Source organism: Oryzias latipes, chromosome 17 (genome assembly GCF_053564925.1).
Source record: "Oryzias latipes strain Hd-rR chromosome 17, Olatipes_Hd-rR_3.1".
NCBI classification, from domain to species: domain Eukaryota; kingdom Metazoa; phylum Chordata; class Actinopteri; order Beloniformes; family Adrianichthyidae; genus Oryzias; species Oryzias latipes.
The window spans coordinates 20,863,662-20,877,891 of NC_136253.1; the positions used below are offsets into that span (position 1 = coordinate 20,863,662).

At 37.2% G+C, this 14,230-nt stretch overlaps 1 protein-coding gene across 1 annotated transcript; it reads right to left on the reverse strand.

Annotated features, from left to right (window-relative positions):
- Window positions 1-1,394: 1,394 nt before the first annotated feature.
- rgs5b (regulator of G protein signaling 5b) lies at window positions 1,395-2,908 on the reverse strand. The gene is made up of 5 exons (XM_004079001.5): window positions 2,755-2,908; window positions 2,538-2,627; window positions 2,383-2,447; window positions 2,139-2,302; window positions 1,395-2,039 (listed from the first exon to the last, which is right to left on the reverse strand). The coding sequence occupies exons 1-5, from the start codon at window positions 2,796-2,798 to the stop codon at window positions 1,869-1,871; spliced, it is 534 nt and encodes a 177-aa protein (XP_004079049.1). The 5' UTR covers window positions 2,799-2,908; the 3' UTR covers window positions 1,395-1,868.
- Between the last annotated feature and the right edge of the window lie 11,322 nt (window positions 2,909-14,230).

Genomic DNA, 14,230 nt, shown 5'->3' on the forward strand with positions numbered 1-14,230 from the left:
TGCCTAATCTTGCTCATTAAAAACACTCAGAATTGAATGAAGAGTGCCTAGAGTGAAGCAAACACTGTAGATTTTTGTAGCGTGTCACGTCAGGTAATTACACACACTGCAGTGTTGCAGCAGAGACACGTACTGCGTGGGCTGAGTGGAACGCATGGAAAAGACAAAGAGACTGACGGATGCAGAAAGGAGAAAAGCTGCAGTATAACCTGAACTAATATGATCATTTTATGCCTTCATCTATTATTAAATTTATAATGTAGAAAAAAATCATTTTTTTCTTTCGATTACATCTGTGTTTGTTTGTTTGTTTGTTTAGTTACTAGGTGGATCCTTTCGTTTCCAATCTGGTGTTGCTTTCACAACGGCTTGCAAAAGTTCTGCCCACTTCAGTTTTGAATTTTTTCCTATTTTGTATTCTCAAAAACTAGGAAGTTTACTTTATAGTAAACTAAGTTTGTTCATTAAAACTACTTACTAAATGATGACATTGTAAAAAATGTCATACGTCTATAAAAAAGGTACTGTTCTAATTTTTTCTTGAGTTTCTGTTGTTCCTCAGCTTCTCAACTGGACAGAAACATTTACATATTTCACTAATATCCTTCTGAGTCCAAACTGTGTCCCCAGACTCAGCTCTTTGGAAAAATGCTCCACTATCCATCAGTCTACCCACTTAGATTAACTTTCCTGGCAGTGCAGATGTGACTCTTTTGTTTTATCAAACCAGAAGTGACTTCCCTTTTAATGTCAAACATGACCTTTGTGTTTCCTGATTTACTTTTTCTTTTGAACCTACTGGCTTCAGTTGTTTAAGGTTCTCTTTTTTTTGTCAGTTGAAAGATTATGATTTAACTTTATTAAACCCTTGTGCTATCTTAGATGACCCCACCCTTACATTGACGTGTTCTCCCTACCATGACAAAGGTAATCCATGCACACCAGTGAAGATCACAAATCATTGAAGAAAAAAGGTTCAGCGCACTGTCTAGTGGGTCTAGATGACCCAACTCCCAATGTTAAAGTGCCTAGGATAGCACAAGGGTTACCGGTGTGCTACAAAGGCTGCTCTATTAAGACAAAAATCATACATTTTGGAGATTCTCTTCTCCCTGAAAAATCCTTACATATAAAAGACATCAGAAAAAACCCCACCTTCGGCCAGAATTATTATTATCTGATAAGCTCAAATTTATGCTCATGAACTCTCACTTCATGGTTTTGCTTTGCTAAGGTGACTCCTTACATCAGAGTTAAGGAGTCACCTACATGTGAAGTGGAATTTTTTTATAGGGCACAGGTTAATTAGAAAAACAGAACAAGTTTTCCTTTTTTTTCCACTCCTTCACATCCACCCTTTTGATGAACTCATTCTTCATAAGACAACTGAATCGTTTCATGTTTTTTTTCCACTTTTATTCATTTTATGCATTTTAATGCATCTCAATGTACAAAACACAAACGCATTTTCCAAAAATATTTGCACAGCAAACATTTAATAAAAAAAATACTTTAAATAAATAAGCCTTAAATAACAATTAATGCTACTCAGAAGCATCAGTGGTAGTTTTGTTGTGTGACAGCATCATTCGTTTTCTCTTGATTCCTGCCAGGCTGCCTGGCATTGATCAGTCTGTGTGTAAACTGCATGTGTGTTGGTCAGAGGCTGCCGTAGCCCGCGGTGCTTTCTGTCTGTCAGTGTCCTCTCACAGCCTCACGTGGACTCCGGCCTCCACCCGGGAGCCCCATCTTGTTTCCCAAAATAACTCCACAGCTCTTCATTAAAGTTGTGTTTGTCCCATCACAGCTTTGCCACTTTCTGAGTCTGTATGCATCATTTCTTCATTTTGTTTTCTTCTTCAAGTCTATTAACCTGTCCTTCTGGTCATGTCCAGGTACATTGAGGACTTGAGGAAGCGAGGGTAGCAGTCTTTCTCCATCAGGGTGTAGATTTTAGCTTGGGCCAGGTTGAAACAGGACAGAGAAGGTCGCTGCATGTTCTCCATGGTGATTGCTTTGGTTGCATGGTCGAGATTTACCTGCCAAATAAAAGAAGCATGTATTTATTAGCAAAAGTTAAAAAATAAGGAGAAAAAACCCACACCACGGAGTGTCTGAGCGTGAAATTTGATAATCACCTCTCGTGGTGCGTCGGAGCAGATGAACTCTTCATAAATTTTCTTTGCCTTGCTGGCCAGTTTGGAAGGTTTGGACGTTCTGTAGTCCTCACACGCTAAATAAAAGGCAATGTTTTCCTCGCTGAACTCAGATACCAGGAATGCTCTGAATAGACAGAGTCCATCTTAAAAAAGAAGAGACAAGCATTTAGCATCTGAACCTTCAAAACCTCTGGACAAAACAAAGCATCTGAGAGAAACTTACTTTGACTGGACAAGAGTTTTTCGAAGGATTCTCTCCATTTGAGAGGCTCATTGACTTCATTTAGCCTGCATTAAAAAAAAAAGAACAAACTTATTAGACAAATGTTAAAATTTCACGGCGAGTTCCTAAAAAGCCAGATTGCATGAGTCTCTTACCTGAGTTTGTCATTTTTCTTGGACTGGCCACAGTTGCTGTGGTCTGACTTCTGTAGTAAACTTCCAAACAAAGCTCTCAGCTCCTTTGCCCTGTAAAACAAAACAAAACATTGAATGAGTAAAAATACGTTTTCCACAAGAACTGCATTCATATGATAAAATTATTCTTTTTTTAAAAACTTGCAAAAAATGACAAGAAATCTTGCATGAGGCTCACCGTTCAAGGCAGGTGATGGGCAGCGATTCGAGTCCTCGACACATGACTTCTGACAAGTAACTCCAAGGACAGAGGCGAAAGACTGCCAGGTTTTTATGGAGGAACTGCCTTCTTAGTAAGGGAATGAGCTCTGACTGCTCTGCTGCTTGGGAGGGCTTTTTTATAGGCAGTGTGCTGTGACATCACAGCATTCAGCCAATAACGCCAGGCGAGTGGGAGGATGGGGAGCCTCCTCGACGCCCGCTTTCCTCCACACTTCCTCACTGCGGAATGACTCGTCAGTTAATGGGCCGCCTCACAGCACGACCTTGTGCATGCTATTGTGTGTGTGTGTGTGTGTGTGTTTGTGTGGCTTAGCACCTAAAGGGAAACTGTCTGCTCTCATAAGAGGCGGAAAAATCACTTCTTTCAAATGAGTTTGGAGGTTTTGTTGGCTCGTGTTCTGACCTCTGAAGAAGTTAAAAGTCAAACAGATAAAAAAAAAGAAAACCCCTAAAGTTGCTGTTGTGAAAACAACAAGTATTTAAGCCAAAACACATTTAAACATTGCTTTCCACAACCTGAGGTTTCATCTGGAAGTTTTTTATAAAAACAGGTAACCTACACATGTTCAGATTTACATATTCTGCTTTAAGCCTTCTTTTGAAAGTATTTAATACAAGTTAAGACAAATCTATTTGAAACTACATATCCCAACTGGGTAAAGCCGATTTTATGACTTATTTTTTAAATTTATACAAATCAAATTTGATTGTACATCATACCTGTTACATCAAAGTTTTATATTTTAATATTTACGTTAAGGAGAAATTCACTGAATAACAATAACAATTAGTTTTTAGTAGGCTGCTAGAAGTTGAAGCTGGGGAAACCATGGTGCTCTGGGGTTCTGTCCTCTATTTTCATCTACTTCTACCCTTCCTCTCTTCTCTATTCTTGATTATTATTCATCATTTAGTTCTCCATGCCTCTGTTTGGATCAGTGCGATTCATGTACTGTCCCTCTTTCCCTCTCCCTTCCTGGGGAGTGGCAGTGCTTCCAGATTCCAGTTGGCTCATCCGTGCTCCTGTACTTGACCGTGTACCTCGTCTCTGGCTCGCTTCAACTACTGCTTCTACACCTGGCTGTGGATCCTGTCTCCGGCTCGACTCGCGCCCTTGACTGTCCCCCCAAGTCCGTCTGGATGAAGCTCGTCTGCTGGACTTTAAATATGTAGTTGTAGGGTTAGATAAGTTAATTCTTCTCTATGAGTTCTGGTAAATCGCCTGTCCGTCCTGGGGGAGGATCCCTCCTTCATGTGGACACCCCTGAGGTTTCTTCTTTTTTTTCCGGGAATCCGTTTTTTTGGGAGTTTTTTTTTTACCGCGAAAGAGGGTCTAAGGGCAGGGATGTCCAGTTTAGCTTAGTCAGTTTGTTAGTTCAATTTAGTATTTTCCTATTGAATTCTATGTATTCATGATCCTTTTGATTTTATGTTTAACTTTTTCAATTACCGATACGAAGCCCATCGATATGACTGTTACTGTGAATTTGAGCTAACCAAATAAAATTGAATTGAATTGAATTGAACAGGAACCAAATGCAGCACAAGGTCAGATCTATGCTTGGGCCGTGACTGCCCCCCTAAATGTCATAGCCAGCAAAAATCCAAAATTAACTAAAGAAATAAAAAATGAATAAATGAAAAAGATTTAAAAAACAACAACAAAACAACTTAATAACCAAAAGACAAAAGGAAAAAAGGATAGACAAATAAATATACAAAAATAAAAAAATAAATGCAATCTCAACAGGGCATAAACCTTTTGCCTGTCCCAAGCCCGGTAATTGCTCATGTTAATGTTAGGAAGAGCATTAAACATCAAATTTATAATAAATATCAACTACATCAAAGTAGAAGATCGATATATGGATAGATGAACTGACATGATGATAACATGCTTCTTGAAGCATTCTGGGGACTTGGAGAGATATGACACCCCAAACTCTCAGCATACCCAGACTTGATATTCTACCTGCACCCCCATAGTGGGGTTAGCTAAATCCAGGCCGGGGGCAGCAGTGTTGATCACAAAGAAAAGCATTCTCATTTCCTTCTGCAGTCACACACATAGACAATTCAATATTAACAAATGGTGTAACACATTTTAAAAAAGTGAAACAGTGTAAAAATCAGTACAATGAATACAAAACCATTTCAATGCAATGACAAATATTGCATTAATCACGTCTTTTTATTCTTATGAAGGAAAAAAAAACATGAATTCATGCAGTAAATATCCACATGTTTTTGATAAAAGTTTGTATAAGTTTCATTCTGTGTCCAGCAGCTGTGAAGGAGAAGTCTATAGAAACTGATCAGCTTCTTCATTATAGAGATGTTTGAATTATAGATGCAATAATATGGTATTGTTTGCGGATTATCCTTTTGGTAGTTTGAAGTAAAGTGTTCTAAAAATTAACGTTTTTATTATTGTTTCAAGAAAAAGATTCTAGTCACTGAGACATGTTTTCTCAAAAAAAGTTTACCGTAGTCTGGTATTGAAAAACTTTTTTCATACAGATATTTTGTATCGTAAAACAGAAATTAAGACATTTTTTTCTTGAAACGAGGGTCTTTATACTTTCTTAAGATTCTGTTTTTGCAATGTATCTCCGAAAACAGAAATCCATTGATTAAGGAGCTGTCATTTTAAAGCATCATTGTGTGTTTCTTTGTCTTTCCACTTTTTCCTATCAAGGTATGACCAGGCAGAGATGGCTGAATCTATTTACGGTTTCACGGTTGTGAAACAATCATCCGCCAAATCCAAGTATCTTTATTTAGACTGGACAACAAAGGGGGTCTAACGGTAAACTCTATTAGCCATGCTTGAGTGATTTTTCCTTTTTGTTTTTTTTCTCAAAGGAAGAGGAAAATTAGTATGCCGGATGAGAATTTCAGCCCCTACAGCGTCGGAGGCAACTTCCTTTAGTTCCTCAGAACAACTGCATTGTCCGACACATGTTAACAGGAGGTCACTTTCTTTGGAAAAGAATGAGGCCCCCTTCAACCAACTTACAAAGACATAATAACCATCAAATGACGTGGTACTATAGGACTTTCAGGGGAATAGGAATGAGTAATGCACTCTCTGCAGGAGAGGGGTCCCACTCTTTACCTTTTTCGAGAAAACCTTTATTTTCCAGCGTGTAAAGGATATTATCAGCAACAGTTACGAGAATATACAGAACACGGATTAGCAGAAATGAATGTGGAATTATTGTAAAGTAAGCAAACAGATGGAGGAAAAACGTAAACTTTGCTTTTTTGGTTCTAAAGGTGTGATGGGAAAGTTTCACTCAAAAATAAACTATTGGTGTTAGGGGCTTACAGGACCAGACACACTAACTTAAAAACCATCTTTAGAGTTGGAAATCTCCAAGCAACAAAGACCAGCATTAAGCTTGCTGCAACAGTTTGAGAGACGTGTGTAATGAATGGAAGAAATAGATCCAATAACATTGATTCAGTGGTATTTTTTTCTTCTTTATGGACATTCCCTCAGTAGCACTATTTACCATCTCTGACATGGAGGGTCAGTATCTTTTAAATATTCAGATGTTTCTCATCAACTTTCTCATCAAGCTCCAAATCTTTAGGCTCTTAATAGGAATGCAATGATTAACTTTCTCTACGATTCGGTTCAAACCTCCATTTTTCTCTTCTGTTTTGGTTCGATATATGATTGGTGTGTTTAAAAAAAAAAAAAAAAAAACTTTGATTCCCCCCCTTTCTTCTTTGTTAAAAAGCAAGTAAAGTAACAATGAAGGCACACTTTTCAGTCTGCTTTAACTAAGCCTGATGTAATGAACAATAAATAACAAATCCTTCCTAAATTTCATTTTCAACTTACTGGTATGGTAGCATGGGGATGCAAGGATTCACTTATCCCATGACTGGGTTGAATGGCAAGACATAAATTTCGGTTTGAAACTGAGAATTGTGACATATAGCTCTCATACATGTGTCTAAAATGAAACAGCTTTTGGTGAAAAATTGAGGAAGAATATGTTTTGGTTTCAATTTTTTTTTCTAAAAAAAAAAGAACCCAAATGTTTGAATAGCCGTTAACCAATCGTCTTCCACTTTATGCTTCTTCTTCGGATGCCAGCTTCAAATCTGGGGTAAAGTTCAGCACTCTCAGAGGGGAGAGTCTATTTTTTTCTGACTAGTTTTTTCCCAGGACATGTTCTAGTGCAGATCCAATTGGATGCCTTGCTTTTGAACATACAAGGGCTGTAGTAAACAAGTTTAGATGGATCATGGGTCAACAGAAGTGTTATAAAAGAGATCCTATATTCTTCTAAAACTTTCACATTACAGCCTCCATCATCTCTGTAACAGCAGCAAGGTGAGAGGACTATTAGTTTTCTATTTGAGAATTGTTTGGCTGTGTGAATCATAACTCAAATGAAAAATTCCAGTTAAATCTGAAAATGCAATGAGCCATTTTACACTGAATGTATTTTTTTTCAAGTTTCCTTCATAATCAACGCTTTGTTGCTGCTCTTTGGAGAGAAAACTGTGGCATTAAAGCAATTTCCCTTCAATAACACACAGAATAAAATCATTTTAGTTACATCACCATCATAACATAATCCAGTAACCAAACCAGATCTTTACCTATTTACCTGAGTACCATCAAAAGTACATTTTTTGTGTATGTTCTTGTTATTATTATCATTACCTCAATGTTATGGAGTTATAAAAATAGCACTTGTACAAAATGAGTTGTACATTCATTAAAAGGACATTAAATGGCAGCCGCTAAACTATTTCCAATAACTAGGTCAGTTAGGGAACCTAAACCTGACAGGCAAGGTTATGAAATCTCTCTATCACTAAAAACTATAACCCATAAATGTTTACTTTATATAAAGAGTAACATGTTTTAGTGTTTTTGATTGATCTGAGAAAATTTGCTTTGCATCAAAATTAGGCAAGAAACGTTAAAGATAAAAAAAACGTTTTTTTTTTAATCTATTTAGCAATTTTTCTATTTTCTTTAAATTGAAAACACAAAAACTGCTGATATCATTATTAACAATCAAACGTTTTTTCTTTGTGTATCTTAAAGAATTCATTAGTAACAGAAGTCTTGGAGGGGTGCTTCACTTCCTCTCTTGACCACAGCAGTCTTCCTAAATGCCCCTAAGAGGATTTTGTTTCTGTTACAGATTAGTTTGTATCAACATCTGGGAATAATTATTGTTCAGCTGACATTTAGAAAAAAAAAAACTATTGCACAATCATGCTGGGATTAAAAAAAACATGTTATGGAAGATAATGGAAACATGTGCTGTGACATGAGAATAGTCATGTGAAATCAATCCAATTGGGTAGAAAATGAAGAAAAGGTTCCACATCCTTGTTTGGTTTTCCTTACATTCCAGACTAGACCAAGCAGCCCAGAAAATTAAAGTGACAATTGGACCGGGTGTTCATCTGGGGGCAGTGTTCTCCAAAACAGGTTGGCGTGGATGGTGTCCCTTTTAACTGAAGTACGTATACTTGAGTATAAGTTAGAGACCCACTCCAATCAAAAATGGTGTTGGTGTTAACATGTTCTTGTGCCATTAGTCTGATGATGGAGGACATATGGAGGAGGACACATGACAATGAAGCTCAAAATTTCTAAGTATTTCTTTATTCAGATTCCTGTGAATCAGGAGCAGATGAAAAATTGCTGTTGGAAAACACTTGACGTTGTGATGTAGAAGATACAATCGGAAGGGCCGCAGCTTCCTCCGCTCTATTCTGATGTATCCACTTGTAGACGACTAGATCTCTGTTTCCCTTGTCTGAGCTGGAGTCTTGCTCAAAACTGTACGGCTGGATAGCTCCAGGATTGCTCACCAATTTTGTTGCACCAGTAACGTTAGGTTGGGGCTTGGAGAGGCTTTAAGCTAGAGGAAGAGAGTGTAAATAGATGGATGATGGGAAATGAGGTGGGCCCACTTCGTGCCAACAGTCTCTCCTACAACTCTAAGGGAAATTTCTAATGAACTTCAGCTACTCTGCAGAAATCCCTGACAAGTTTTTTTTTAAAATTTTGGCTAAAAACAGCATGATCATGCCCAAAAAAACACTTGGAACAGTTTTTAAAATAGATCAAAAAATTATTAGAGTGGGACTTTAGGTTTACAATATATAGATAGTATATAAAATAAAATACTACCTAAATTTTAGCATAGACTTGGTGGTCTTAGGTAAAAATGTGTTTAAAACAACAGCATTCTGTTTTGAAGATAGATACTTGTGGTACACTAAAATGGACTACTTTTTGCAGACCCACATCATCGTTTACATCAGAGTTCAGAGGAACTTTCAGTCTGGCAAACATGAAAAAGCAAACTGTTTAGGATTAAAATTGGGATTTAGAAAATTCAAAGATACTAATTCATTCAACTGCAAAAGCTTGTGTGTTTTTTTTACCTTTATACAAACCCAGGTTTAAACAGACATAGTTTGCAGTTATGTTTTTCAGCACTTTAACAATTCTAAAACAAATATCATGCTTTATTCTCACTATAAATTTCCATCGACAAACTAAATGGAGGCTCAAACTGCGTATAAAGCCACTGAGACTTTTCTACAAAAATATCAACTTGCTGATATTCTGAAGTTTTTAGACCTTAATTGCACCTTTTTGTATGAGAATTAGAAATCATATTTTCTTTACAGTAAAATATATCATTTCTTTTGTAATGGTCTTTAATGTGTCAGACAATGACATATCTGTCTCTATCCCTGTCCTAATCTACTTTGGTCAAATGTTGACAGCGATTTAATTAAAAACCATCATAAATTTGACTTTTTATAATTCCATAATCATATGTATTTCCACAGATAATCTATTAATATTCCTCATTTTAGTCGTTGTTGATCAGAATCTCCCTATTATCAGGGTTTCCATGTCTACCGAGTGATGAGATGATGCTGCTGATGCATGCAGGGGGAGCGATGTCTGAGACACAGAGCCACATTTCAATTTGGCCTGATTTCTTATGACTCATTAGGCTGAATATTTGGAAGAAGCAACCATCAGGCGGATCAGTGTCCTCATCCAGACGGACTATGATCATCGGGGTTCTCTGACTGAACTCCTGGTTAACAGCTGTTCAGATGAATCCCTCTGTTCAAAACAAAGCCAAAAAAAAAAAAGAAGAGAATCAGCAAATACTCAATGACAAGGAAATGAAACGAGGAAGTTAGCATGGCTCATTCTGAAAATAAACATTTTGGGGATCAAATTTAGACATTATTTGTGCAGGAAAACATAATTAATAATTAGACGAAGCACAAAAATCCTTTTTCCACCTGATTTGAGTCTGGAAACTCTTCCACTGAGCAGTCCAGTATTTTGAGTGTTTCCACTATAAAATGGACCCATTAAGCCAGACCGAGCCATACCATTTTTGTGCCCCCCGTTGGTTGTAGATCCATAGAAAAGTAGAATGGACCGCTTAGGGCGGTGCTACTGATGAAACCTGTTGATTTGTGGAAGGTGATTACGACAAAAGAAAGTGCCAAACCAGCGATTAAAAAATTAAGCAGCTGGATGACCTGTGTTGTTGTTGATAGATTCACTTTTGCTGTATTAACGCTACCATTACGCAGTCTACACGCCGCATGCGCTGTGACGGTCCAAATTTGAATGGAAATGCTTTCCTGAATTGCCTGGACCATTCTAAACTGGACTTTGCCATAGAGACGCTTAAGATGTTGCATAAGTTACAAAAGTTAACAGAAGCTCCACACAGCTTCTGCACGATGGTAAAGAACCCGTAACAATCCTCAGTGAAGTGGAAATAAGATTCAGACAGTAGAGTCAGAATTTCACATTCTCTCACAATGATTGATTGTATGTATCCAAAATGATACAATGGAGGAATAACAGTAAAATGCAGTTTTGAACTTGGGTTGTAGCTAGTTTTTAGAAAGATGCTTGAACATATAGTGCTCCAGATGTGTAATTCAAAATAATTGACAGTTTATTTTTGGATGATGCAAATTGCAGACAGTCACTCTGGAAAAGTCTGATAATGTTACTAAAATCCAAATATTATGTGTTGATGTGGATTCACACCATGACGTAAAAGATAAAATGACTATTTAAGAAGAGACCAAGATTTAACTTCCATGGAAGCACCTCGAGTGTCCCCATTCAAGAGTGAGATATTAAAAGAACACGATCAGTATTTAACTACAGAGAGATTGCATTATCTTCAGATTAATTGAAAGTTGTGTTTAATTACTTTAAAATGGGCTGTACAACACTAAATAATTATATCCTTTCTTTCTTGGACGTAACGATTTTAAATATTTTCCAAAATGTTTCCACTGATTAAAAAAACAAATTGAAAAAAACTGACAGGCTTTAAGATATTTGTTACGCCGATGAAGAGTTTGACTGTCAAAAATCAAAATTTGTTATAGAGAATTTTGTCACAAACTAAAAAAGATCCTCACAAAGTAAAATGAGCTCTAAAGAGTTACCATCAAGCTTTTTCAGAGAACTACTCTAATAAAGAAATGAGTGAGTATCAAGAGAATGACCGGATGCTCATGTTTCAAACCTGAACCAAGCTCACCATAATTGTGTTCTAACTCAACAAAGACAAAAGTAGCAGATGATACATCATCATATGGAACAGGTGCTGTTCTGACACAGGAACGGGGAAATAATACCTGGCAACCACTCTCCTGCACTATGGGCAGAGAAGTGCTGTGGGCAGAATGAAATAAAAGCATGAGCAGTGAAGCCAAGGGCGCATTCACATTTTCAATTTTGATAAAATGTATAAATGTCTTACGGCAAAGCACTGTAAAAGGATGTGTAGGTCCTTTTTGTGGGACTCCCTGTTTTTTTTTCTTTCAGCTTAACTCATGTCCTACTTTGAGTTTCTTTTGGAAATACTGTTTTTAACCCATCAACAGTCGAAGTGCTGAATTAGGTTCAGTTTCCACCTTGTTTGCCCATACGTCAAGTGTCGTTGGGAAAGACACTGAACCCACATTGAATCTGTGACAGGTTGGCACGTTAGATGGCAGTAGAGTTGTGTGGGAATGGATGAATGGGACTTGAGACTGTTAAGCATGTTGGGTCTTAATCAATGTAGAAAACCAATAGACAAGTATAGCATTTCCTTGTTTATCGTGGGGGATAAGTTCCATAACCCGCAATAGGTGACATCCGAAAAGTAGGAGTGTACATGTTTTAAGGCAGTAAAACTCCTCAATACACACTTTACACACCTTTCACAGACATACATGAACATTTTCACACTTTCCTGTCTTCTTTAACTCTTAGAATTCAAATCTTCGTAGCAATATGGATCCAGTCCTATAGAATGAAAACAAAGATCTGATCGCAATGAAGATTTACCGGTATATAACTCTGGCAAGCTGCAGCAGCCACATCTCTGTACAAGAGACACGCACAGAAGAGGTTGATTAACAAGATCAGAACACAGTGCGCTGTTTAAAAAGGATGCAAGGTTGGGCTGAAAATAACGTGCGAGACTACGAAAGGTGAATCGTGATATAGCAAGGGAGCACAACAGATGCATTCCACTTTTAATTTATTTGTTTTCACAAAAAGCACTGCTGTAAAGGTATTGAATCAAATCAAATCAACCTTTATTTATATAGCACTTCTCCAACACATGTAACTCAAAGTGCTTCGCATAGAATATAATCAAATTTTAAAAGAAAATGACAAGACAAACACTGCCGACAACCCCCCCCCCCCCCCCCCCCCCCCACACACACACACAACATGATAAAAAGAGTGATAAAATGATGGAATGTACAGATCTGGCCTTGTCCTGAAGTGGGGAAACGATATTTTGGCAACATGTCCACATCAGTGACCCCCCACTCAAGTTCACGGAGTACACAACCACAGGACCCCCCCAGATTCAATCAAAAGAGTCAGACGTGGGAGATCCCATTGCAGGGACCCCGTTCACTGAGAAGGGTCAGTCCGATGTGGAGGATCCCTCTGAGCAAAACACTGGAGTTACAAATAAAATGTAAAAGGAATAAAATTAAAATTAGAATACCTTTAAAACATGAACAAGAAACAAATAATTACATAAACCTTGATAGACACATAAAATGGTAAGTGTGACAAAAAAAATAAAAATAAATAAACACAAATAATTAAATAAATAAATACATGTGTATACGTACACATATAAAACTAGTAAAAAGAGCATAAATAATTAAAATATCAAATAAATTCCTAACATTCAACTAAAAGCCAAATTAAAAAGGTAGGTCTAGAGCCTTCCTTTAAAAACATGAACAGTCTCTGCGGCCCTGAGGCTCTCTGGACCGCACAAAATCCTCCTGTTCCACAGGCGAGGTCCATAATAACTGAATGAGGCCTCGCCGTACGTTTTAGTCCTAACCTTTGGGATAAAAGGCCTGTGTCAGAGGACCTCAGGGTCCGCGAGGGCTCATACTTTAAAGTCACTTTAAAGTGTAATAAAATGGTTACAGTAGAACAGGGGTGGGATTACGGTAAATAAGTTAGCTTCCTTCCACTCCCTCTCAAGCAATATTTATTAATATGTCTAATTATACTAAGTTTGATTAGTTATTGTATGAATGTATAACTGATGATTGTATTGTTTTTGTGTATTATTCCTATTTGATTGCTTGAAATAAACCGTTTCAAATCAAAAATATCAGATAAATATGAAGGCCCGAGACCATAAAAACATTTATAAACCAATAAAAGAACTTTAAAATCAATCCTAAAGCGCACAGGAAGCCAATGCAGCGATTTTATAATCGGTGGAATGTGTTCCCGCCCCCTGGTCCTCGTCAATACGCTTGCTGCTGAATTTTGCAGCAGTTGAAGGTTTGATATCCTTGTTCTGGCCAGAGAGCAGGGCATTACAATAATCTAATCTGCTGGAAATAAAAGCATGCATTAGCACCTCTGTGCTGGCAAGAGAAAGAAATGGGCGGACTCTGGCAATATTTTTTAGATGATAAAATCCTGTTTTCGTGATATTTTTAATTTGCGGTATAAAATTCATCTCGGAGTCAAAAATAACACCCAGGTATCTTACACACTGAGAAGTTTTGTAATTCTTTCGTTTAGATAAAACAATCTCTCTCTTGTATTCAGAACCGATCACTAAAACCTCTGTTTTGTCCTGGTTTAACTGTAGGAAGTTCTCTGCCATCCAAGACTTAATGTCTAAAATGCATTTTAAGAGTGTGTTGACCGACTCTTCGTCATCAGGAGACACAGCGATGTAGAGTTGAGTGTTATCATTATTATTTTATTATTATTATATATTTGTGCTTTGTAATAAAAAACATTAAATTTAGCCCAAAACTGCATTTTTAATAACTTTTACCCTGTTGTGTTGTGTGTCGCTAAGTTGCAACAAACCATATACTGTATATAT